Below are 24968 nucleotides of genomic sequence, written 5' to 3' on the forward strand. Positions count from 1 at the left end.
TTTTTCATTGTTGTAGTTATTGATGTCGTCATTGTTGGATAAGGCAGAGAGAAATGGAGAGAGGAGGGGAAGACAGAGAGGAGGAGAGAAAGACAGACACCTGCAGACCTGCTTCACCGCCTGTGAAGTTGTTTTTTTTTAACCAGAGCACTGTTCAGCTCTGGTTTGTAGAGTGTGGGGGGTTTGAACCTGCCACTTTGGAGCCTCAGGCATGAGAGAGTTGCATAACCATTATGCTGTCTACTCCTGCTCACTAATATATTTTTTATAAAAAAATGGAAGAAAAAGTTGTGCTGCTGTGAAAGCTGACACCCTCTGCCCCACACGGCCCATCCTCCTAGCTGGGCTAAAGCAGACAGGAGAGGAGATGACTAACCTCCACTTAGGTGGACTATCTGGAGGGCAAACAATCTGACTCGTCAGACTGGCGAGGGAGGAAGCAGCAGAGCGGGATTCAGCCCACGTCTGGGTGCAGGTGTCGGGTCTCCATTCTGCCACCCTCAAGGAGCTGACTGGTGTTCCTGTGACCTATTCGGCAGCTGCAAGTGGGTCTTCTCGGCGACCACCCTGGCAGACTCGGGGCTGGAGTGCTCTGCTGTTGGGCTGCGTGGCTTGCAGAGGGCAGTGGAGGGAGGGGGCGCAGGAAGACCCTTCCCCTGCCGGGGAGCTGCTGCAGCAACGCAGGCCGGGCCGGGCCGGGGGCTGCGGGCGGGGGGCTCCTTCCTGGAGGGTGGGCGCGGAGGGCAGGGCGGGCAGGGCTGCAGGTCGCGGCGCCCCCCTGGCCAATGGCTGTCGGCGGGGCGGGGGCCGGGGGCGGGCGGGGCGCTTGCGGGCTCCCCTGTCCCCGCGCTGCGGCATCTCCCCGCGCTCCCGCCCAGATCCCTGAGCGGCCTCCTGCCGGGCCTGGCGGGTCCAGCGCGGAGCTCGACTCGGCCCAGTCGGGTGGGTGCGGGCTCTGCGCGGTCTCCGCGGGGTGGGTGCGGGGCTCCAGCGGGCCGAGCTCGGGTCCCCTCGCCAGCGGAGGCTGCTGCGACCCCCGGGCCCGGAGCTGGGGAGCGGGGGCCGGGGGGCCGGGGGCGGTGGCTGGAGGCCGGTAGCGGGAGGCTGAGGGCCGGGGGCCAGTGGCTGAGGGCTGGGCCGGGGTCTGGGGTCTGGGGAGCGGGGGCCGGGGAGCGGGGGCCGGGGGCTGGGGCCGGGGAGCTGGGGGTAGAGGGCCGGGGGCCCAGTGGCTGCAAGTTGGGGCGGGGGCTGGGGGTTGGGAGCTGGGGACCCAGGGCCGTGGCCGGGGGGCTGGGGGATGGGGGTTGGGGACCGGGGGGCCGGGGGCGGTGGCTGGAGGCCGGTAGCGGGAGGCTGAGGGCCGGGGGCCAGTGGCTGAAGGCTGGGCCGGGGTCTGGGGGCTGAGGATCGGGGGCCAGTGGCTGGGGGTTGGGAGCTGGGGACCCGGGGCGGTAGCCGGGAGCCAGTGGCTAGGGGCTGGGCCGGGGGCTGGGGGCCAGGGTGGGGGTTGATGATGGGAGCTGGCGACCCGGGGCCTGGAGGCTGGGGCCTGAGAGTCAGGGGCTGGGGGTCAGGGGCTGGGACCTGGGGCCTGGAGGTGGGCGCGGGGGTCAGGGGCTGGGGTTTGGGGCCTGGAAGTGGGCGCGGGGGCCAGTGGCTGGGACCTGGGGCCTGGAGGTGGGCGCGGGGGTCAGGGGCTGGGACTTGGGGCCTGGAAGTGGGCGCGGGGGCCAGTGGCTGGGACCTGGGGCCTGGAGGTGGGCGCAGGGGTCAGGAGCTGGGGTTTGGGGCCTGGAAGTGGGCGCGGGGGTCAGGGGCTGGGACTTGGGGCCTGGAGTTGGGCGCAGGGGTCAGGGGCTGGGGTTTGGGGCCTGGAGGTGGGCGCGGGGGTCAGGGGCTGGGGGTTGGGGCCTGGAAGCTGGGGCCCGGGCGCAGGGCCGGCTGGCATCCTGACATGCACCCTGACGTGAGGCGGTAGCCCTCGAACCCGAGTCTGCGCCGCAGCAGGCGGGGCCGCGCGCTTCGCATGGGGAACCCGGATTCCCTGCCATGGGAGGGAGTCGCTCTGGTGGTGGGGGCCGAGCTCAGCTCGTGCAGGATGGCTGCGGGGGCCGGGAAAGGTTGCGCGGAGCTGGGAGTCCGTCTGTCTGTCTGGGGAGGGGGTCTCTCCGGGGAGCTGCCTCCGGAGGGGCTCGGTTTCGTCTCTCACGGGGGTGGGTCTGGGGAGCCGGAGGCGGGGAGGCGGTCGGGGCGCCCGGGGGCGACGCACCGAGACTGCGGGGTGGGCGCGGCGGGCGGGGGTCGCGCGTCTGACCGCATCTCGGCCGCAGGCGGCGGCGGGCGCAGAGCGGACATGGGGAGACTGGCGGCCGCGCTGCTGTGCCTGCTGCTGGCGGCCACCCTGCCCGCGGCCGCGGCCCCCACGGCCACCTCTGCCCCCCGCGAGCCCGGCCCGGCGCGCAGCTACCCGCAGGAGGAGGCCACGCTCAACGAGATGTTCCGCGAGGTGGAGGAGCTGATGGAGGACACGCAGCACAAGCTGCGCAGCGCGGTGGAGGAGGTGAGGCCCCGGGGCCTGCGTTCCGGGCGGGTTGTGCAAGGCCCGGGGTCGGGGCGCAAGGAGGCCGGGGCGGGCGATGAGTGTGTAAGCGCCACGGAGCTGGGGAGGGCCGAGAGGTCTGGAGGACGATGTCCAGTGCCCAGCGCCCTCCGCCTGCCTGCCCAAGCATCTGGGTCTGAGCCTGGCTGCCAGGAACCTGGCTGGACCCACCCACCCATCCACCGGCAGCCGCAGCCAGGGTGGCCACCTGCCTGCAGGCTGCCCGCCACGCCCCAAGTGTGCACCGACCGGCCTTGGCTTCTCCAAGCTGTGGTTTTGCACTGGCCCTGGAATTTCCAGGTGCCTCAAGCTCGAGCTTGTATGTAGGGCTTGCGACATGACATCTCCCCAAGCTAACTAGCTAGAATGCTTTGTGACATCTCCCCAAGCTAGCTAGCTAGAATGCTTTGTGATATCTCCCCAAGCTAGCTAGCTAGAATGCTTTGTGACATCTCCCCAAGATAGCTTGCTAGAATGCTTTGTGACATCTCCCCAAGATAGCTAGCTAGAGTGCTTTGTGACATCTACCCAAGATAGCTAGCTAGAGTGCTTTGTGGGGGCTGGGGGGGGGGAGACACAAAGGGACAAAGAGGGCTGAGCTTTGCTGGCAGTCTGGCTTTCCCCAACAAATACCACCTACGGGCTGAAAAGGAAAACTCAGAATTCTAAATCCCAACAGTCAATCCCAGTGTTAATCCTCCAGCCCCACCTTTACTCCAAGAGTGCTGAGTCCTGGGCTTAGAGTCCTCCTCAGCTATTCCCTCTAGACTGGCATCCAGCAACTCCTTAAGAAGTCTAGCTCTGGGGGTCTGGCGGTGGCGCAGTGGGTTAAGCGCATGTGGCGCAAAGTGCAGGGTCCGCCGTAAGGATCCCGGTTCAAGCCCCCGGCTCCCCACCTGCAGGGGAGTCGCTTCATGGCCGGGAGGCAGGTCTGCAGGTGTCTATCTTTCTCTCCCCCTCTCTGTCTTCCCCTCCTCTCTCCATTTCTCTCTGTCCTGTCCAACAACGAACAACATCAACAATGGCAATAATAATAACCACAACGAGGCTACAACAAGGGCAACAAAAGGGGAAAAAAATGGCCTCCAGGAGCGGTGGATTCATGGTGCAGGCACCGAGCCCAGCAACAACCCTGGAGGAAAGAAAAAAAAAAAAAGAAATCTAGCTCAGTTTTCTGTGAGCATTAAATATGGTCACCTGGCTTAACATAGGTGCGCTATAGATAATGATGGCTACCCATCGCACCATATTCCTTGTCAGAACTCTGCCCAGCTTCTCCCTTCCATCTTCCCCGTGTCCAGTCACTACAACTAAACCTTGTGCTAGCTAGCTCCTCGGGTGGGCACCTGGGCGTTGCTTGGGCTGCCTGGCCAGGAAGAGATGCTGGCCCCCTCAAGGTGAGGTTCCTGGGGAGGAGTGGGCATGGCACAGTTGTCTTTGGAAAGAAGCCAGCAATCACACTGCAGGAGGCAGTGAGAGACCAGCTATGCAGGCTGGTAGACCAGATATCTTCACTGTCTGCAGCTGGGAAGCCCCTTGGGCAGACCTTCAGTGCTGGCTCTGGTCTACTAAAAGAGCTTGAGCTCTCCCTCTTAACACAATGCCCCACCCCATTATAGTTTAGGGGTCTTTTCCTGTCCTTCCCACAACCATCAGCCTTATAGTCTGAAGTGCAAGGACCACTGGATCAGGAGGCAACAGCGTGGGATGCATTTCCCCTGGATGGACCAAACTCCAAGCCCATGGGTGTTCTGTGGTGTCACTGTCACTGTCACCATGTGGAACAGTTCAAGAGGAAGGAGCGTCAGACCCAGTGCCTCAGCTCTGCACCTTCAGATTCAATTAGACTCGTGATCCTTCTGGCTCTGGGAGAGGCCACCTACTTGCCTTCTTTTTCTGGGCTCCAGGACCTTCCTCCCTGCACACGGATTCCCGCTGAGACTGACGAGATCCCTTCCGTGTCCCCACTGAGGGTGAATGCGCCCCTGAGGCTGGTCTTCTGATCATAGCTCTCGGGGAGGGGGTGGGTCAGCAGAGGCAGCCGCTGGGCCTCACTGGTCTTTTCATGTATGACGGCCGTGTGGGCCCCGCTGCGACCTTAGGGTGCTGACAAGGCTGCAGCTTCCTCCCTCCAGATGGGCTACTTGACTTTCAGAGATGGGCTGGCTGATGCCTGTACCAGGGCGGAGAACGTAGGCTCTGCGTTGGTGGTCACCTGGGCCCCACTCAGTAGTTGTTTACTATGGAGTGTCCTTACATTGGCTGTGTGGTGGGGAAGTGGCAGGTCCTTCGTCCAGATCCCAACTCTGCCCTTACTAGGGGTGGGCTCCAGGGTTGGAAATGGGGAAAATGGTCACTCCTTAGGCTAAAAGAGACAGTTAAACAAAAGGATGTCAGCAGAGCAAACCATTTGACCATCTTAAATAGTACTGTGTGAAAATAGGCTTAATACAAGCTGCCTTTTATGAGGTCATCGTAAAGACTCTGGGAGATTGTTGATTTTCTTTCTTTCTTTAGTTGGCCTCCAGGGTTATCATTGGGGCCCAGTGCCGTCACTACGAATCCACTGCTCTGCTCCTGGCGGCCATTTTTTTCCCATTTTATTGGACAGGACAGAAAGAAATTGAGAGGGGAGGGAGAGATAGAAGGAGAGAGAAAGAGAGACACGTACAGAACTGATTCACTGTTTGTGAAGCAACACCCCTGTAGATGGGGGCCGGGGACTCAAACCGGGATCCTTGTGTAGGTCCTTGCACTTAGTACTATGTGTGCTTAGCCCAGTGTGCCATTGCCTGGCCATCTTTGATTCTCAATAAGTAGTGCCTACTATATTATCCTGTTAGTAGCAGTACTATGAATAGTGAAAGAGACCCACCAGTGTCTGACATATAATAGTTCTCAGTGTGTTGTGGCTATTAGTGTTCATTTTTAACAGAGTTATTTATGAGAGAAAAACAGAGCACTACTTGGGCATGTGATGTTAGGGCTGGAACTGGGGACTCCATGCCCGAGAGTACCACCAACGAGGCCACTATTAATCTTTTTTTTTTTTTTTTTTTAGAGATAGCCAAGTAGACACTTAAATCTCACAAATAGAGGATAGTTGCTATTTACGTGTTATCTGAAAGAAAAACAAAACAGGAAGGACAGGGGCCAGATGGCTTGTTTATTTACATAGTTGTACCATGAGTTTGATTTGAAGTTGCTTCCTGCCATTTTCAGTATTCCAGCTGACACAAGCTGCTCATTTCTCTTACGGGGAAACACAACGCTGACTCTACTTGTTCTGTTGTTGGGGAAACACATCTTGAACGAGTGGTTCGTGCCATGATGTTCCTACTTTTAATTCTTTTTTTTTAATATTTACTTATTTCCTTTTGTTGCCCTTGTTGTAGTTATTATTGTTGTTGTTACTGATGTCGTCATTGTTGGATAGGACAGAGAGAAATGGAGAGAGGAGGGGAAGACAGAGAGGGGGAGAGACAGACAGACACCTGCAGACCTGCTTCACCGCCTGTGAAGCGACTCCCCTGCAGGTGGGGAGCCGGGGGTTCAAACCGGGATCCGTATGTTGGTCCTTGTGCTTTGCGCTACTCATACTTAACCGCTGCACTACCGCCCGACTCCCCATACTTTTAATTCTTTATCTTACTGATAAATGCATTTTTAGCACAAAACCACTCTTCCCCCTCCCCCATCATCATGCCAGTAACAAGCATGTTTTTTTTAATGTTTTTAATTATCTTTATTTATTTGATAGAGACAGCCAGAAATCAAGAGGGGAGGGGATGATAGGAAGAGAGAGACAGAGAGACACCTGCAACACTGCTTCACCACTTGCAAGGCTTTTCCCCTGCAGGTGGGGGCTGGGGGCTTCAACCTGGGGCCTTGTGCACTGTAACCTGTGCGCTCAACCAGGTGCGCCACCACCCGGCCCCCAGGCATGTTTTTTTTTAAAGATTTCTTTATTGGGGGATTAATGTTTTGTAGTCAACACTAAATACAATAGTTTGTACATGCATAACATTTCTCAGCTTTCCACATAACAATACAACCCTCACTAGACCACAGGCATGATTTATTTTTAATTTTTTTTATATTTATTTTATTTATTTTTTCCCTTTTGTTGCCCTTGTTGTTTTATTGTTGTAGTTATTTTTGTTGTTGTTGTTGGATAGGACAAAGAGAAATGGAGAGAGGAGGGGAAGACAGAGAGGGGGAGAGAAAGACAGACACCTACAGACCTGCTTCACCGCCTGTGAAGTGACTCCCCTGCAGGTGGGGAGCCGGGGGCTAGAACCGGGATCCTTATGCCGGTCTTTGTGCTTTGCGCCACCTGCGCTTAGCCCGCTGTACTACAGCCCGACTCCCCACAGGCATGATTTTTAAATGTCCTTGTCACTTCACATATTTCCAAGAGGAACTCCACTACCAAGACTGGATTTCTCACTCCCATTTTTTTTTTTTTATTTTATACTATGTCCCTTTAAAAGACATACAGATACTTTCAACTAGAAATTCCATTTTCAATGCATTCACATTCCTCTTCTATAAAATCACTCCTCTCACTGCAGGCTTCAGTTTCTCTAGTTAGTGACCAGTCATTTGTAGTTGTGTTTGAAATGTCCACTCAGCCTATTGAAATAACCGAAAGAGAGAGGATTTATAAACTATCTGCTGAGTTCAGGACAAACTCTGCATCTGGTAACTTTTCAGTTACTGTTTGAAAGCCAACTTGGAGGATTCTGATTCCAGATTCCAGTGGGAATTCTCAAAGCATTAAAACATTCCCTTCTCCTGGACGTAACTGCTTCAGGTGTATCTTTCCCGTCCTTAAACGTGACAGAATATCTTGCTTAACAAGAAAACAGGTATGAAAATCATTTTCTGGGAAAATATGTCTAGATGTAGACAGGTAATGACAGGACAGCAGCCAGCCCATTATCTGTGACGTTAGGAGCACTATTGCCTGGCGTCGTGGCCATTCATTTGACAGCCCCTACCATTACCGCCGCTGTGGGTGATGCCAGAAGAGGGCAGGAGAGGCGGCTCTCCTTTCCAGATGCGCTCTGAGTTACATCAAGAGAAAACACTGGTGCATTCAATTCATTGACTTCATAGATGGAGGCAGAAGAAGCTGCTACGAAGTCATCATCAGATGTGGATCTTGCAGACTTACCTCCCAGCTATCGCAATGAGACCGACGCCGAAACCAGGGTTGGGAACAGCACTGTCCACACACACACCGAAATTCGCAAGGTAAGGGCAATCCAGGCCAGCACTTCGTCTTTTCTGTGACACCCAGTCCTGTCAGAGAACTTAAGGTTGTTTTTTTTTTAAATATTTTATTTATTGATTTTTATTCCCTTTTGTTGCCCTTGTTTTTATATTGTTGTAGTTATTGTTGTTGTTTTAATTGATGTCGTTGTTGTTGGATAGGACAGAGAGAAATGGAGAGAGGAGGGGAAGACAGAGAGGGGGAGAGAAAGACAGACACCTGCAGACCTGCTTCACCGCCTGTGAAGCGACTCCCCTGCAGGTGGGGAGCTGGGGGCTCAAACCAAGAATCCTTGTGCTTTACTCCACGTGTGCTTAACCCGCTGCGCTATTGCCTGACTCCCATATTTTTTATTTTTGAGAGAGATGCAGAGAGACACACACACAGAGAGAAACACCAGAGCACTGCTCAGCTCTGGCTTATGGTGGTATAGGGTATTGAACCTGGGATTTAGGAGCCTCAGGCATGAGAGTATGTTGTCTCCCCCGCCCAAGGTCTTTACATGCTTGATACACAAGCCAAGAATGCAGATGAAGACAGTGAATGCAGGGCAAAGTCCAGAGGGTGTGAGGGGACTGCTTGGGGAGGGGGCGGTTAACATGTATCTAAAAGCTAAATTGCTTTTGCCTCTGAGGCATGCACAGAACTCTGGGTTCCTTGCCAGTTCACTTTACAATGAGATGTTTAGGGATTTTTTTTTTTTTATCATTTGTAAAAACTAAGTGATCGAGGCCTACAAAAAATACTTTCCTGGCATTATATTTTAGGAATTATGTCATAGGCCTTAATGTATGTTTTAGTGCAGAGTTGAAATGAGACCAAGTTGTGGTGTCTAGATCTCACTCACAGTTTCCGTAGAAGGAACTCAGATATGCAGAGTCCATTTTCAGAAGAGAAAGCTTTGATTTCCTCAAGATGAAACACTCAGTCTTTGGCAATCCATTCCCGTTTCTAGAGCAGGGATTTCCCCACCCTATCATGTTTCAAAATGTTTCTTGATCTAGTATCTTATAGGAGGAGCAGGCAAGTCTGTTTCTGATTGAACTGGAGGAAGACGACATTGAAAATCTAAACAGTGTGGTTCTGGAAATGCTTTGAGGGCAGATCATGCAAGACTGTTCTCCCTCTCTCTCTCTTTTTTTTAAAAAAATATTTTTTATATTTGTTTATTTATGTATTCCCTTTTGTTGCCCTCGTTGTTTTATTGTTGTAGTTATTATTATTATTATTTATGTCATCATTGTTGGATAGGACAGAGAGAAATGGAGAGAGGAGGGGAAGACAGAGAGGGGGAGAGAAAGACAGACACCTGCAGACCTGCTTCACCGCCTGTGAAGCGACTCCCCTGCAGGTGGGGAGCCGGGGGCTCGAACCAGGATCCTGACGCCGGTCCTTGCGCTTTGCGCCACCCTCCTTTCTCTGATTCATCAACAGCTCAAGCGCCGTGTACGTTTAAGGCTTGGCTTTGAGCGGCCACTCTCAGTTACAGACTCCAAAGCAAAGGAGAGATGGGGAGGTGTCTGATCAGCTCTCCCATTATACTGACGCACTCTAGATAGTACACAGCTGTTGGCAGGCTCAGGAGTCAGAGGACTTGTAGCTAACAGCTGCCTGCTTCTCGTGCAGAGTCTGCAGTGGGACACCCAGGCTTGTCATTGTCTAAACAAAAGTTGACATTGACTTTCAAGTGATGAGTCTGTGTTGAGTGTCCCCCCCCCCCCCCCAATCTCTCCTCTGAGCAACCCTCTGAAGTGTAGATTTGTGCCAGCACTCCCTTCTTCCCTCTGCGGGCAGCTGGTGGTGGGACCCAGTCAGGGGATGTGAGCAAAACTAAAATGAAGCTGGGTTTGCTGTGGGATTTTCAGATTTCCTCCTGTCTCACCTTTGCTCTACCTGTTCATACCAGGTCACCAACAACCAAACTGGACAGACTGTCTTTTCAGAAACGGTGATTGCATCTGTGGGAGAGGAAGGCGAGAAGAACCACGTGAGTGACCGTCTCCCCCTGTGCTCACACACCTTTGTTCAGCCTGTCCAGGGTGACCCAGATTCCAGAACACAGCCAGAGGGGGACTGACTTTCATGCACCTTACCTACCTCACTTCTTTTTTTTTTATTTTGTATTAGTGATTTAATAATGCTGAACAAGACTATAAGATCACACGGGTATGTAATTCCATACAGTTCCCACCACCAGAGTTCCTTGTCCCTTCCTTTGATAGCTTCCCTATTTATCCTTCTGGGATTATGGACCAGAATTATTTATTTTATTTTATTGATTGATTGATTGCCTCCATGATTATCGCTGGGGCTCAGTGCCTGCACTACAAATCCACTGCTCCTGGAGGCTACCTTTTTCCTTTCTGTTGTCCTTGTTGTTATTGTTGTTATTGCTGTCATTGTTATTGGATAGGACAGAGAGAAATGGAGAGAGGAGGGAAGACAGAGAGGGGGAGAGAAAGACAGACACCTGCAGACCTGCTTCACCGCCTGTGAAGCGACTCCCCTGCAGGTGGGGAGCCGGGGGCTCGAACCAGGATCCTTGCACTGGTCCTTGCGCTTTGTGCCACCTGCGCTTAACCCACTGCGCTACCGCCCGGCCCCCTGGACTAGAATTCTTCATGGGGAGCAGAAGGTGGAAGCTCTGGCTTCTGTAACTGCTTCTCCGCTGGACATGGGTATTCGCTGCCTCATTTCTGTTCCCTAGCCCCTGCAGTTGTGACCAGACCTATGCCACCAGGCTCTGTCTCCATGCAGCAGAAAGTGAGTTTAGTTGTCATATCACAGGCAGCCCTGGGAGTCTGGCAGTAGCACAACGGGTTAAGCACAGGTGGCACCAAGCACAAGGACCAGTGCAAGGATCCTGGTTCAAGCCCCCGGCTCCCCACCTGCAGGGGAGTCACTTCACAGGTGGTGAAGCAGGTCTGCAGGTGTCTGTCTTTCTCTCCCCCTCTCTGTCTTCCCCTCCTCTCTCCATTTCTCTATGTCCTATCCAACAACAATAACAACTACAACAAGGGCAATAAAAAGGGAATAAATCAATTTTTTTAAAAAAGAACCGACATAGGCAGCCCCATGGACCTGAAAGGGGAGTAAGGAATCCCCAGGGACATTGGCCCTGGGGGTCGGGCAGTAGCGCAGCGGGTTAAGCACACATTGCATGATAGCTACTAGGTATATTTTAGTTATATTCCAAAGGGCCTGTGACTATACTAGTTTTTTCCCCCCCTTTTGTTGCCCTTGTTGTCTTTTTATTGTTGTTGTAGTTATTATTGTTGTTGTTATTGATGTCATCATTGTTAGATAGGACAAAGAGAAATGGAGAGAAGAGGGCAAGACAGAGAGGGAGAGAGAAAGACAGACACCTGCAGACCTGCTTCACTGCCTGTGAAACGACTCCCCTGCAGGTGGGGAGCCAGGGGCTTGAACCTGGATCCTTACACCGGTCCCTGCAGACTATACTAGTTTTTTTTTTTTTTTTTCCCTGAGCCTGAAATCTGCTATGCAGGTGGACCCAAGTTATTGTCTGGGGAAATGGTGTCATGGCTGGGAAAAGGACCAGAAAGCTGGATCAGGGAAGAGAGTAGCTCCCTAATATAGGAAAGGTATATCAATATTGTTGACTGTAAACCCCATCTATTTCATGTGATCTGGGGCTCATATTCAGCTTAGGAGCCTGTGTGACCTCTGTGTCCCTGTAGGTCTGAGCTCACATTCTGTGGTCATGAGTAGGAACATTCCAAGCTGCCTCAATATCGACCCATCTCTCTTTCTGTTATCCCCTTCCCTCTCAATTTCTGGCTGTGTCTATCCAATAAATAAAGATTGAAAAAAAAATTAGAAACAGTGGTGGCATGTAACATTGATGGAGCCTCTCTCATTGTGAATGTGACTTGATGAGAGTCATAGAGGCAGCTTCAGACACCCTCAGAAATCTCCCAGTTAACTTCCCTCAGTTCCTGCATTGTCCTAACACAGTTGAGCTGGGCCTAAAGCATCGACATGGGGTCCCTCCCCCCCTTTTCCCCAGTAGGAAGCTATTGAGACATTCAGACTCCCATCAAAGGAATGCAGAGAGTTGAATGTAGTTGAATATGGCCACCACCACCCCTTTCCATGGTTTTATAACATAATGATTTTTACAGTTGGCTCTGAAAGGTATTACAGACTAAAGAAACTTGCTCTTAAATGGAAGAAGGAGGATTTGACATTCAAGGAACAAAATCATGGGCTGTTTAAACCTTAAAATATTGTAAACAGGGGGCTGTAGTTTTCAACTTTAAAGGCCCCAGATGAATCCAATTAAAAATAACCAACACCCCACCCCGAGTTTTCCCTTCCCTCCGAAGCTGGCGGGGATATGAATATATATGGTAACTTGATCAGGCTCCTGGAAAGTTAGCCAGGACACTCTGCCTTGTCAAGAAAATTCAGCACAGGGCGTGCAAGCTACCAGTCTTGTTTTCACAGTCAAACGTGAAAGGAGGAAAAAGACTCAGAGGCTTATGATTTCACCTGAGCGCCCCAGCAACGGTGATGTGGCCTGACAGCTCTCTGGGCACCTTTGTGCGAAGCCCCAGGCTGTCCCTGTTCGTGGGCCAGTGGGTGGGTTGCTGGGTTTGCCGCTTTTGTGCAGAGGGCCAAGCGGAGGGCACTGTCAGCTGCTCCAAAGCGGACAAGCTATTGTGCACAGGCGGGAAGCTCTGATTGGTAGAGCCGTGGCCTCAGAGATGAAGAGATTCTGACCCAGTTAAATGAGGGGCTGTCTTAAAGGGACATGTCCTCTATTTAAACTAGTGTCCACAGCTCCAAGGCATTTGCTGCCTATTCTATTTTCACATTAGCAGTGTGCCGTAAAACATATAGGTCTGTTAGTTCTCCCCACTGGACATACCTAGCTTGAACTTACAAGTCCAACCATACCCAAATTCCAGATATTAAGACTTCAGGGGTTCTACATAAAGGGGTTCCATATAAAATCTTTTTTATTGGATAGAGACAGCCAGAAATCAAGAGTGAAGGAGGTGATAGAGAGGGAGAGAGACAGAGAGACACCTGCAACCCTGCTTCACCACTCTCAAAGATTTTTCCCTGCAGGTGGAGACCTGGGGCTAGAACCTGGGTCCTTGTGCATTGCAGCATGTGCACTCAACCAAGTGTGCCACCGCCTGGCCCCACATAGACAAAATTCACTCCCCAAGACAGCTAGATATTAGTAGCCACCGGAGTGACCCAGTAACAGACTTTTCCCCAGAGACGACCAGTGTGGACACGGCCTTTGAGCCTCTGGAGGTCTCTGCTGGTGTCAGCCAAGCGTATCCTCTGTTACGAAGATGCTTTGTTTGTGTTGAAGTCTGGGGGGAAGCAGGATGGTAAACTTCCACAGAACTTCTCAAAGGTGTGTTTGTTTGTTTTCCCCCGAATGGTAATAATCCTGTCACCAGCAGGCCCAGGAGAGCCAGGAGGAGCGGGGAGAAGAGGCATGTTGAATGGTTTTCACCTTCAGGCCTTGGGTTCTTCTTGTCCCAGCTTGGCTCATTTCTTGCTGGGTGGCTCATTTCTAGCGTGAGGGTGTCTCTTCCTGGGCACGCGCTCTCTGGGTTGGAGAGAACTCAACCGGAGCCAACCTGGGCTGCTGCTCACTCAGCGACGCGGGAGAGAGACCAGGAACTCGTGGTGGAGCAGGAACGCAATGTATCTCCATTGATCAGAGACAACGCTTTTTATATATTTTGAGCCGGAAGTGGCAAGTCAGAAAAGGAAATGACTAGGAAAGGGGGTGGAGAAAAGGAAAGAGCTGGAAGGTAGAAGCTTCCACAGCAGCTGTTGCAAAGGTTTTAACTGGTGGGATTAATTAATACCCTGCAGGCAGGGCAAGTCTCAGGCAAAACAGTGATTATGTAAACAGACCATAGTATCAGCAGTGGAGGATGGAGCCGAGCAGGGAGGGGCTGCCCGACAATTTCTCACAGAACAAACACAGCTGGAGTGCTGGCTTTGTTTGCTCCCTGTACCCCGATTTCAGCTGCTGGAGTCTTATCAATTAAGTGGAACTGCAGTGGCCAGGGAGGCCAGGTGGGCAGAGAGCAGGATTTTCTTTCTTCCTTTCTTTTTCTTTCTTTACTATTTACTTATTTATTCCCTTTTGTTGCCCTTGTTTAATTGGTGTTGTTATTGACGTCAATGTTGTTGGATAGGACAGAGAGAAATGGAGAGAGACGGGGAAGACAGAGAGGGGGAGGGAAAGACAGACACCTGCAGACCTGCTTCACCGCCTGTGAAGCGACTCCCCTGCAGGTGGGGAACCGGGGACTCAAACTGGGATCCTTACGCCGGTCCTTGTGCTTTGCGCCACCTGCGCTTAACCCACTGCGCTACCGCCCAACTCCCTGGGGCTTTCTTTTAACAGAGAGACACGCAGAGAAAGCCTGTGCCTGTGAGAAAGAATCTGCACCCCAAAGGCAAGGTCGGGACTGAGGGTTGTGACCACGTCCTTGGAAATCCAGCCCTTCCCTGTCTGCCATGCAGGGTACAGTACTCTGGACCAGGTGAGACTCACCTGGCGTCAGTGCCCTCCTGACCCTAACACAGTCTCACCATCAAATGGCAATTACCCCCAATACTGAAGTGAGACCAGGTTGGCAAAGCCGGTTTGTGTGAGGTTCATTATTATGGAAAGCTAATTAAAAAGAAATTCTCTCTCTCTCTCTTTGCCTCCAGGGTTATTGCTGGGGCTCAGTGTCTGCACTATGAATCCACTGCTCCTGGAGGCCATTTTCCCCTCATTCTTGTTACCCCTGTTGTTGTTGGATAGGACAGAGAGGAATGGAGAGAGGAGGGAGAGGGGGAGAGAGAAAGACAGACACCTGCAGACCTGCTTCACTGCCAGTGAAGCGACCGCCCTGCATGTGTGGAGCTGGGGGCTTGAACTGGGATCCTTGCATCAACCCTTGTGCTTCCTGCTTCATGCTTCGTGCCATGTGCACTTAACCCCACTGAGCTACCAGCCAGCCCACTAAAAGGAAATTCTAATTGGCTTCTCCCCAAGTTCCCAGCAAACAACTGGAAAAAAAAAAAAGAGTGCCTGGAAGCTGAGGATCTGTTTAAGGACTCCATAGCTTCTTGTCACTGAGTGTGGAGCCGTGGGCTAAGTGCTTCCATGCCTACTCACTCTCTGAGTCACGCACTCTGCCAGGAACTCTGTGCTCCCAGAGATGGGATTGACTCACCTTGCTTTTCTTGTGCTTGTCGGTACATATGTCAGGTAGGAAGGACCACAATGAGTGAGAGGTAGCTGGACGAATGGGCAGGTATAAACAGCTAGGACCGCCCAGGTGGGCAGGATGATGATTTCTAGAGGAAACCATTTTGGTTCTAAAGTGAGTGACATAGTCTTCTAGGAATGCACAGTTATATAACCAGACCTTTGGAGTCATTGTGTTTTTAGATACATATTTAGTGCTGACTTGGACCAACTATAAGGTTCACTTGCCTTAATCTAGTGGGGGAACTTGGGTGGAGGCAGAAGAGGTCTGGGTAACTACAAGAAGTACATAGACAACCTGCAAGAAATCAGGTGGGTGTGGTTAAGCCATCTTTCAGGAGCAGGCATTTAACTTTGAGCTCTAACCTGACTATGTTAAGTTGTACTCTCGCCGCACTCTGAATATGCTGCAAGAAGAATTCCTAAAAATATAAATGATTCCAGAATGAAAATGCTGTGAAATTAATAATGTAGTTTCACATCCTTTGTTGCTCTTAGAGAATATGAAATAGAAAAATAGCTGTTGCAAAACAAGCAGTGTGTAATATGTAAACTTTATGCTTTCTACACTCTATAGGAAATATCCCATTTTAAGGAGAGTATCTTCAATTAAGGAGAAAATATGCATTTAAAAAGCTTGACAAGATAATATACTAAATCATTAATAGCAGAGTTTCTCTGGAGAGACTGAACTTAGCAGACTTTTCCTGTACAGATTTCAATATTTTTTTTAATATTTATTTATTCCCTTTTGTTGGCCTTGTTGTTGTCTTTATTATTGTTATTGTCGTTGTTGGATAGGACAGAGAGAAATGGAGAGAGGAGGAGAAGACAGAGGGGGAGAGAAAGACAGACACCTGCAGACCTGCTTCACCACCTGTGAAGCGACTCCCCTGCAGGTGGGGAGCCGGGGGCTCGAACCAGTATCCTTAGGCCGGTCCTTGCGCTTTGTGCCACGTGCACTTAACCCGCTGTGCTACCACCCACTCCGAGATTTCAATATTTTTTTAATCCTTTAAAAAGAAATTTTGGATTACTTTACAGTGTTATAACCATGTTTACTTTTGCACAATTGTGCAAGTATATTCACTCTGTAAGTCTTGGAAATTAAAATGCTAAGTCAAAAAGATAAGCATATCCAAACTTTTAGAGATACTGCCAAGTTTCTTCCAGAAAGGTCGTATTAATTTTACTCTCTGCAATTTTTTTTAAGTGGCAAAATTGTGTCTTTATTTCTTTCACACACGTGCACAATTAAGTAAGAAGACCAGGGGGGGATGGGATGGGATGGGATGAGATGGGATGGGATGGGATGGGATGGGATGGGATGGGATGGGATGGGATGGGATGGGATGGGATGGGATGGGATGGGGTGAAGGTGATTTTCTTTGCAATTCTTGAGGCTACTTCACCAACCTTTATGAAGTGGGGAGCCAGGGAATGGCTGTTTGAGAAGCTTCAGTGTGGGCCGCAGAGCCTGTTTGCAGAGATTGGTCTCAGCTTCTCCTCCCCTTCTCAGGAAGAAAGGCCAGTTTTGCAGTCCAGGCTGTTCCCAAGACCAGATGTCATCTGTGGGTGGGATTAGAAGGTGATACGTTTCAGTAGGAGCTGTCAGAGTAGCCGGCTTCCCTTGAAGGGTCTGGTGAATCACATCGGGGGTGGGGGGGATGGGTAGGCTGCTGCCTCCACCCCTGTGAGCACAAAGGCAGGTACTCCTACCTCCACAAGCACCCTCAAAGCTCAGATATTATTCCAGAGTAAGACTTGGATGGGTGGTGCTGCTTAAGGGTTTATGCATTTTCTTTCTTTCCTTCTTCTTCTTCTTCTTCTTCTTCTTCTTCTTCTTCTTCTTCTCCTCCTCCTCCTCCTCCTCCTCCTCCTCCTCCTCCTCCTCCTCCTCCTTCTCCTTCTTCTTCTTTTTCTTATTATTATTTTACCAGAGCACTGCTCAGCTCTGGCTTATAGTGGTACAGGGGATTGAACCTGGGACTTTGGAGCCTCAGTATAACAGCCTCTTTGCATAACCATTTTGTTATCTACCCCCACCCTGCTTAAGGATTTATGGATAGTTCAAAGTGCAGCCCTATTATTTATGAGCTGTGTGACTTCAATTCAATCCCTTAATTGCACTGAGTCTTACGTAAAGTGGAATTCAGAATAGTACTGCTGTGAGGATATTAAAGTACAGCAAATAAAAAAATAAAAATAGAGCAAATAAAGCAATCCAGGTTTAAAAACATAAAACAAAAGCCAAAAAATAAAATAAAACACCACACAGCACCTAGAACACAGAGCGGGTGGCCGTCAGCTTCCTTATTCTTACTTTTATTCCAGTATCCCCAAGTGTGGCTATCAAAATTTTCAGTATTATTTATGCAACTCAGTCTTTTATTTGCACGTTCACAGAGCACGTATAGTCTGGCAGGGAGACGTAGAAGGCAGGCCCCAGACTAGAAAGCACTCAGACTCCTCGTGGACCCAGACAGATGAACAGATCATTACAATGTGGGTTTACGGCTCCTAAGACACATGACACAGGCACCAGAGTAGGTAGCCAGGAAAGACTTTGCCGAGAGACTGTCTGTTTTGGCTTCTGGCAATTTCTGCTCATTTTATGAGCAGAGGCACTAAGTGCCCTTTTGTTCCCAACTCTCTTTTCAAGGATGCTTGTACAGCAAGCAGGTCTGGAAGGCAAGAAAGAGGTAGCCCTTCCTCCTTTGCTTGCAGATCAGGAGAGATCCGTGTGCCCTTAAGCGGTGGCCACACCCATGGCACTCACTGCACCGTCCAGCCCTCCATCTCACCCCTGGGACTGGGGGCTGGGGAATTGACACAGTTGTGACGTTTGTGCTGCTTCTGTGGTATCAGCAATGAACTTCTTTATCTTGAGGTCTCATATTTTTCTGCTGGTCTGCGTGAAACTGTGAAAGACTTGGTCACACTCTAAAGTCTCAGACCCTTTGCACGTTGGGGCAGGCTCCCTAGGAAAGGTGACAAACTGCATTGTGGACGGGTGGCTAGGAGTTCTCAGCTGCGGGGAGGCAATCCTGCCTGCAGGGCTGTTCCAAGCCAAGGGGGCGTGTGGAAATAAGAACTCATTAGTGGAGCCCTGATTAGTTCAGAATGCCAGAAGCAGAGGAAGCTGGGGAGAGGAAGCAATTTGATCAGGAAGGGCTTCGGAGAAGCCAGCTAAGGAGCTGGGAATGCTTGCGGAATTAGCAACATCTGAAACGCTTCACTGCGATCCTGCACTCTACCGATGGAGACACTATGTCCTGGGAGACAAGAGCCAGGACAGTGTGGCTCGGCTGGCAGAGACATTGGTGAAAAAGGGTTCTGCTGAAGTTTGGAGCCTGTGTTCATTTATTTTTTGGGGGGGGGTGGGGCTGCAAAGCCTGTATACTGCAAAAAGCCTGTCTGCAGGGTTTGCAATCTGGAAACTTGTCCTTAACATTTGAACATTTTGCTTCTGCTCTTGGCCAGGAGGCAAGCCAGACACAAGTGACAGTAATTGAACTTGAAAACTCACTAGGAGACAGCTGCAGAACAAGCAGATGACTGTGTTGTCTGAGTGGCCTGCTCATGTTAAGGACCGGAGCTCTCCCCCGTGCAAGTGTGAGGCTGCCCGTTACTGTCAGGACTTGGGGATCCCTCCACTTCAACCTCCGACACTTGGATCAAAGATATGTGAGCCTGCCTTTCCTTGGCCTTTGGCTTTGTTCTGAAAAGCTTATGAGTTACAAATAACCCTAAGGGGACCTGGGTAGATAGCATAGTGGTTATGCAAAGAGACTCTCATGCTTGAGGCTCCAAGGTCTCAGTTTCATTCCCCTGTACCACCATAAACCAGAGTTGAGCAGAGCTCCGGTAATATAAATAAATAAATAAACAAACAGATAAATAAATAGCACCGAGGTGTGGCTAGGCGGTGGTGCACCTGGTTAAACACTCTCATTATAGTGAGCAAGGACCCAGGTTCAAGCCCCTGGTCCCCACCTGCAGGGGGGAAGCTTCCTGAACGGTGAAGCAGGGCTGCAGGTGTCTCTCTCCATCTCCTCCTCCCCTCTCAATTTCTCTCTGTCTACCCAATAGTAAATAAAAATATTCTAAAATGTTAAAAAAAAAAAAAAGTAACACTGGAGCTCAGGCGGTCCCACCTGCAGGGGAGTCGCTTCACAGGCGGTGAAGCAGGTCTGCAGGTGTCTGTCTTTCTCTCCCCCTCTCTGTCTTCCCCTTCTCTCTCCATTTCTCTCTGTCCTATCCAACAACGATGACATCAGTAACAACAATAATTAACTACAACAACAATTAAAAAAACAAGGGCAACAAAAGGGAAAATAGATAAATAAAGAACTCATTAAAAAATAACACTTGAGGTCACCACACTCCCTAAGACAACCCCCCTCCAACATCCAGTCATTTGTGTCTCAGAAGGCGACCAGGTTAACCATCTCATCTCCAGATCCGCTTGTACTTTTCCAGGGCAAATCCTGATGTCAGTTTTGAGCAGTTCATCAGTGCTGTGGGGTCGAGTAGCCCATAGTGATTAACAGCCATAATGCCAGCAGTGGTAGTAGGTGAAGATTAACAGAAGAAATGCCATGTATAGAGCCCGCCCAGCTCACCTGCCTCCCCTCCCCTCCCGTTCCACACAAGACAGATTCCCTAGAGCTTCACTTAATAAAAAAGGTCATGAGGCCTGCAGAAACCAAGGAACAGAACAAGTACAAAAAGAGCAAAGGCTCTTTCGGATTTCAGAACTTCCAGAACTCAGGGTTTTGATAGGGTCCATTTAAAAAAATTTTTTTTTTTAATTAAAAAAATTGTAGGGCCAAAGAGAGAGCTCAGAGTGTCAGAGCACAGGCATGGCATTACCTGAAACCCCCAAGACCCTCAGTGTAGCCAGAGTGGAGACAGCCCTGGTCTCTCTTTCTTTTCTCTTTTGCCTCCAGGGCTGGGTGCCTCCACTACGAATCCACTGCTCCTAGAGGCTATTTTTCCCATTTTCTTGCCCTTGTTGTAGTTATTATTGCCATTACTGTTGTTGGATAGGACAGAGAGAAATGAATAGAGGAGGGGAAGACAGAGAGAGGGAGATAAAGACACCTGCAGACCTGCTTCACCACCTGTGAAGCGACTCCCCTGGATGTGGAGAGCCAGGGGCTCGAACCAGGATCCTTATGCCGGTCCTTACGCTTTGCGTCACCTGCACTTAACCTGCTGTGCTATACCATCCGCCCCCCCTTCTCTGTGTGACTTGCTCACTAAGTCTTAAAATAAATAAATAAATAAATAAACTCAGAACCTTTGCAACTTATAAAAAATAAAGAAAATATAATGTGAAACCTACCACCCTGAGCATTTTTTAAAATATTTATTTATTTTCCTTTTTGTTGCCCTTGTTTTTTTATTGTTGTAGTTGTTGTTATTGCTGTTGTTGTTGGATAGGACAGAGAGAAATGGAGAGAGGAGGGGAAGACAGAGAGGGGGAGAGAAAGACAGACACCTGCAGACCTGCTTCACCTCCTGTGAAGAGACTCCCCTGCAGGTGGGGAGCCCGGGGCTGGAACCAGGATCCTTATGCCTATCCTTGTGCTTTGTGCCACGTGTGCTTAAGCCACTGCGCTACCGCCCGACTCACCACCCTGAGCATTTTACATCTGTAGTCTGACAGTGTGTTAAGTTCATTCACACCATTGTGCAGCCTGTCTCTGAATTTCTTCTTGAAGTCCTTAATGATAACCTTCAGGAAAGGGCTGCACGTGTGCATTTTATATGCTTGGAAAATGTGCCTCTCTGTATTTTCTTGCCTTTATTCCTTTATTCCTTCATGTGCATTATTGAATGCTTGCCATTTGTTGAGCCATATCTCATGGGTCTTATTTTATTTATTTATTTTTTGCCTCCAGGGTTATTGCTGGGGCTCAATGCTCACACCATGAATCCATAGCCCCTAGAGGCCATTTTCCCCCTTTTGTTGCCCTTGTTGTTTTATTGTTGTAGTTATTATTGATGTCATCGTTGTTGGATAGGACAGAGAGAAATGGAGAGAGGAGGGGAAGACAGAGAGGGGGAGAGAAAGACAGACACCTGCAGACCTGCTTCACCGCCTGTGAAGCGACTCCCCTGCAGGTGGGGAGCTGAGGGCGCGAACCGGGATCCTTGTGCTGGTCCTTGTGCTCTGCGCCCAACCCGCTGCACTACCATCTGACCCCTGGGCCTTATTTTTTAAAAACTTTCTTTAATTTTTTTTAATTTTATTTATTTATTTATTTATTGCAAAGAGACAGCGAGAAAACAAGAGGGAATGGAGAGAGACCTGCAACCCTGCTTCACCACTTGCAAAACTTTCCCCCTGCAGGTGGGGACCAGGGGCTTGAACCTGGGTCCTTGCTCATTGTGATGTGTGCACTTAACCAGGTGCTCCACTACCTGGCTCCCGCATGTGTCTTATTTTCTAATGTCTTTTTTTTAACGGCGGGGTTGGGGGTGGATCCCATAGCACCAAAGCTACCTTCAGTGTGGTGAGGACTGAGACTGAACCTGTACTTGGCACATGGCAAAGCCGGGCATTATCCAAATGAGCTATCTTCCTGGCCCCAAAAAGGCTGTCCGTGCAAGAAGGATCAAGCACATATCCTGACATACATGCCATGGAACTGTTTAGTGAATGAGCACACTAGAACCCAGAAAAGCTGAATGTCACAGAATCATAGCAGGTGGTTGAATAGTGTAATCACAATTTGAATCCAGATACAATTTTGGCCTTTTTTTTTTTCTCTTACTTTTTTAGAAAAATATTTTATTTTTAATGAGTAAGGGAGAGACACACAGAGAGAGATACAGAGGGAAAGGACCAGAGTAGTGCTCCGCTCTGGCTCATTGTAGGACTGGGAACTGAACCTGGGACCTCAGAGCCTCAAGCATGAAAGTCTTTTTTTTTTTTATTTATTTTTATTATGAACCAATTTATTCTAAACATATATATATATATACATATATTATAAACATATAATCATATATATAGGCTGAGAGGTGGTACAGTAAGACAGGACTTTGAAGCATGAAGTCCGAAGTTCAATCCCTGGAATCTCTTGTGCCAGAGTGGTGCTTTGGTTTTTATTCTCCCCTTCCCTATCTTGTGCTAAGTAAATAAATCTTAAATTTTTTGCCTCCAGAGTTATTGCTGGGGCTCGGTGCCTGCACCATGAATCCACTGCTCCTGGAGGCCATTTTTCCCCCTTTTGTTGCCCTTGTTTTTGTAGCCTTGTGGTTATTATTGTTGTTGTTGATGTCGTTCGTTGTTATGAAAGTCTTTTTGCATAACCATTATGCTATTATCTTCCCAGCCCAGTTTTATTTGTTTGTTTTTTTACAAAAAAAAAACAACTGTATTTTAGAAAAAGCCATGGAAATTTGCAGCCCTAAAAATGGGTGATTTTGAAGATTTCTACCACCTGGCTTTAATGTCATTTGTTATTTATTTATTTTTATTTATAAAAAGGAACCATTGGGAGTCGGGCGGTAGCACAGCAGGTTAAGCGCACATGGCACAAAGCACAAGGACGGGGGTAAGGATCCCGGTTCAAGCCCCCGGCTCCCCACCTGCAGGGGAGTCGATTCACAGGCGGTGAAGCAGGTCTGCAGGTGTCTGTCTTTCTCTCCCCCTCTCTGTTTTCCCCTTTTCTCTCTCCATTTCTCTCTGTCCTATCCAACAGTGACATCAGTAACAACAATAAAACAACAAGGGCAACAAAAGAGAATAAATAAATATAAAAAAAAATTTTAAAAAGGAAACATTGACAAAACCATAGGATAAGAGGGATACAACTCCACACAATTCCCACTATCAGAACTCCACATCTCACCCCCTCCCCTGATAGCTTTCCTATTCTTTTGTCATTTGTTATTTATACCAAGAGTCCCTGGACCACTGGACGCATACCTCAGCCCCCTGCCCCAGAATGAGAAACCGGAATCATGTGAAACATCCAGGCGGCCGTCACGAGCAAACAGGTCTCTCCCTCGGATTCTGGAAGAGAGTCAGGAACACAGTCAGCAGCTGTGGAATCTCTCACCCTCTTTCCGTTGCCCTTTGCTGTTGACTGGCTACCAAACCTCCACTCAGCCCCTGAAGAGAAGCATATTGAGTGGGTGGCATGTGGCCATATTTGAAGTGGGCCGCTGACACATTTTGATGATGTGCTGTGGAAAATACAGCCCCAGGGAAAACAGCCTTCATTTTCCATAGTCTCACACCCCCCCACATATAGCAGGGAGGCAGAGAGAGCCAGACATCTGGCTCAAAGAAGACTCTGGGCAACTAGAGGCAGTCAGGAGGCCACAGACCCCCATCCCTCTCAAGGCCCAGGAGCAGCAGGACTGAAGCTGAGCCTCACATGCCATAAATTTGCCCACCAGATGTTGCTTTTCCTTATTTTCACTGCTCCTGGGATCCTGCTTTCCCTGATCAGTGCCTGTAAGAACCTCTTTCATGGGAATCGGGGGGGTAGCGCAGCGGCTTAAGTGCACGTGGTGCAAAGCCCCCGGCTCCCCACCTGCAGGGGAGTCGCTTCACAGGCGGTGAAGCAGGTCTGCAGGTGTCTGTCTTTCTCTCCCCCTCTGTCTTTCCCTCCTCTCTCCATTTCTCTCTGTCCTATCCAAAAACATCAATAACAATAATAATAAGCACAGCAACGATAAAATAACAAGGGCAACAAAAGGGGAAAAAAATAGCCTCCAGGAGCAGCGGATTCATGGTGCAGGCACTGAGCCCCAGCAATAACCTTGGAGGCTAAACATAAAATAAAATAAATCAATCCATCTTATGTCAAATCCTGGATTCATTCCACTAGTCACGGCCTGATGGTAGAAAGATCCTTGTGAGTTGGGGTCCAGCACATGTCATGGTATGCGGACCCCCCCCCCCCCCCGGCCACTCTTCATTTCCCTGCTTCTTCTAGCGTTTGCCCTTCTTCCGTAGCCAGTCAACAGCGTCAGGTTGAGCCTGATGTCAAGTTTCGAGACCTCCTTTGAATCTGGAGAGGTGGCAGTCGTTGACTATGTGGGTCATAGTCTGTCTGGAGCCGCAGGGGCAGTTCGGGTCGTCTCTGGCTCCCCAGCGATGGAACATAGCGGCGCACCGGCCATGGCCTGTTCGATAGCGATTGAGGAGGGCCCGATCATAACGTGCTAGGTCAAAGCCGGGTTGACGCTTGCAGGGGTCTGTGATGAGGTGTTTGTTCTTTACCTCAGCTGACTGCCAACTGTGTTTCCCTGCTAACACAACAGATTAGGCTTGGCAGAGCTAGGGCATGTCACCTTTCCCAGACCACTGCCCTCACCGTTCTCCCTGGAGCTGAGTGTCCCTGCCTCCCCGGCCAGCCCACAGCACTAAAAGCAAATGAGACACAGCCACTTCTAAGCATTGGAGGACAAGGCCTGTGTTTTTCCCCCAAGTGTAACGTATTAAGCCTCCTCCCCCACCCCTGGCTCATCAGCCTAAATGGTTCAGCTTGGAAGCTTTAACAACCCCACAAGCTTTCTTCCCCACCCCACCCCCTCGTCCTGGTGGAGGGAGAAGGAGTCATCGCCATGGGCAGGAAGGAAGCCAGGTTGGAAAGGTCTGGAAGCTCATCAGAGGCCAGGTTGACTTCCCCACCCAGTGGTTCTGGGATGGGCTAGGAAGTGGACTTATTTTTTTTTTTTTCTGCATTTTTTTTTCTCTCTCTCTGAGGGAGAGAGCTTTGTTTTTGTTTATATTGCTTTCAATGTTCTTTTCCTGTGTTTTTTTTTTGGGGGGGTTATTTATTTTTTATTACTTATTT

At 49.9% G+C, this 24968-nt stretch overlaps 1 protein-coding gene and 1 long non-coding RNA gene across 7 annotated transcripts in view; one reads left to right on the top strand and one right to left on the bottom strand.

Annotated features, from left to right (window-relative positions):
- The first annotated feature begins 401 nt into the window (after positions 1-401).
- Positions 402-24968, top strand: part of DKK3 (dickkopf WNT signaling pathway inhibitor 3) — a 46588-nt gene continuing 22021 nt past the window's right edge. The window contains exons 1-4 of one of the 6 annotated variants that reach the window (XM_007521154.3): positions 402-545; positions 2331-2560; positions 7721-7858; positions 9784-9864. In XM_007521154.3, coding sequence (XP_007521216.1) covers positions 2354-2560; positions 7721-7858; positions 9784-9864 — 426 coding nt within the window. In that variant the 5' untranslated portion in view covers positions 402-545; positions 2331-2353. Of the gene's footprint in view, positions 546-827; positions 941-2079; positions 2214-2329; positions 2561-7720; positions 7859-9783; positions 9865-24968 lie in introns of those variants that run through there. The other 5 variants (XM_060177171.1, XM_060177170.1, XM_060177168.1 and 2 more) reach the window with 5 other exon arrangements.
- Positions 15103-24968, bottom strand: part of LOC132533914 (uncharacterized) — a 10304-nt gene continuing 438 nt past the window's right edge. Inside the window, exons 2-3 of the long non-coding RNA XR_009545678.1 lie at positions 16558-16710; positions 15103-15230 (exon numbers count right to left, since the gene is read on the bottom strand). This is a non-coding gene — a long non-coding RNA (uncharacterized LOC132533914). The remainder of the gene's footprint in view (positions 15231-16557; positions 16711-24968) is intronic.

Source organism: Erinaceus europaeus, chromosome 17 (genome assembly GCF_950295315.1).
Source record: "Erinaceus europaeus chromosome 17, mEriEur2.1, whole genome shotgun sequence".
NCBI lineage: Eukaryota > Metazoa > Chordata > Mammalia > Eulipotyphla > Erinaceidae > Erinaceus > Erinaceus europaeus.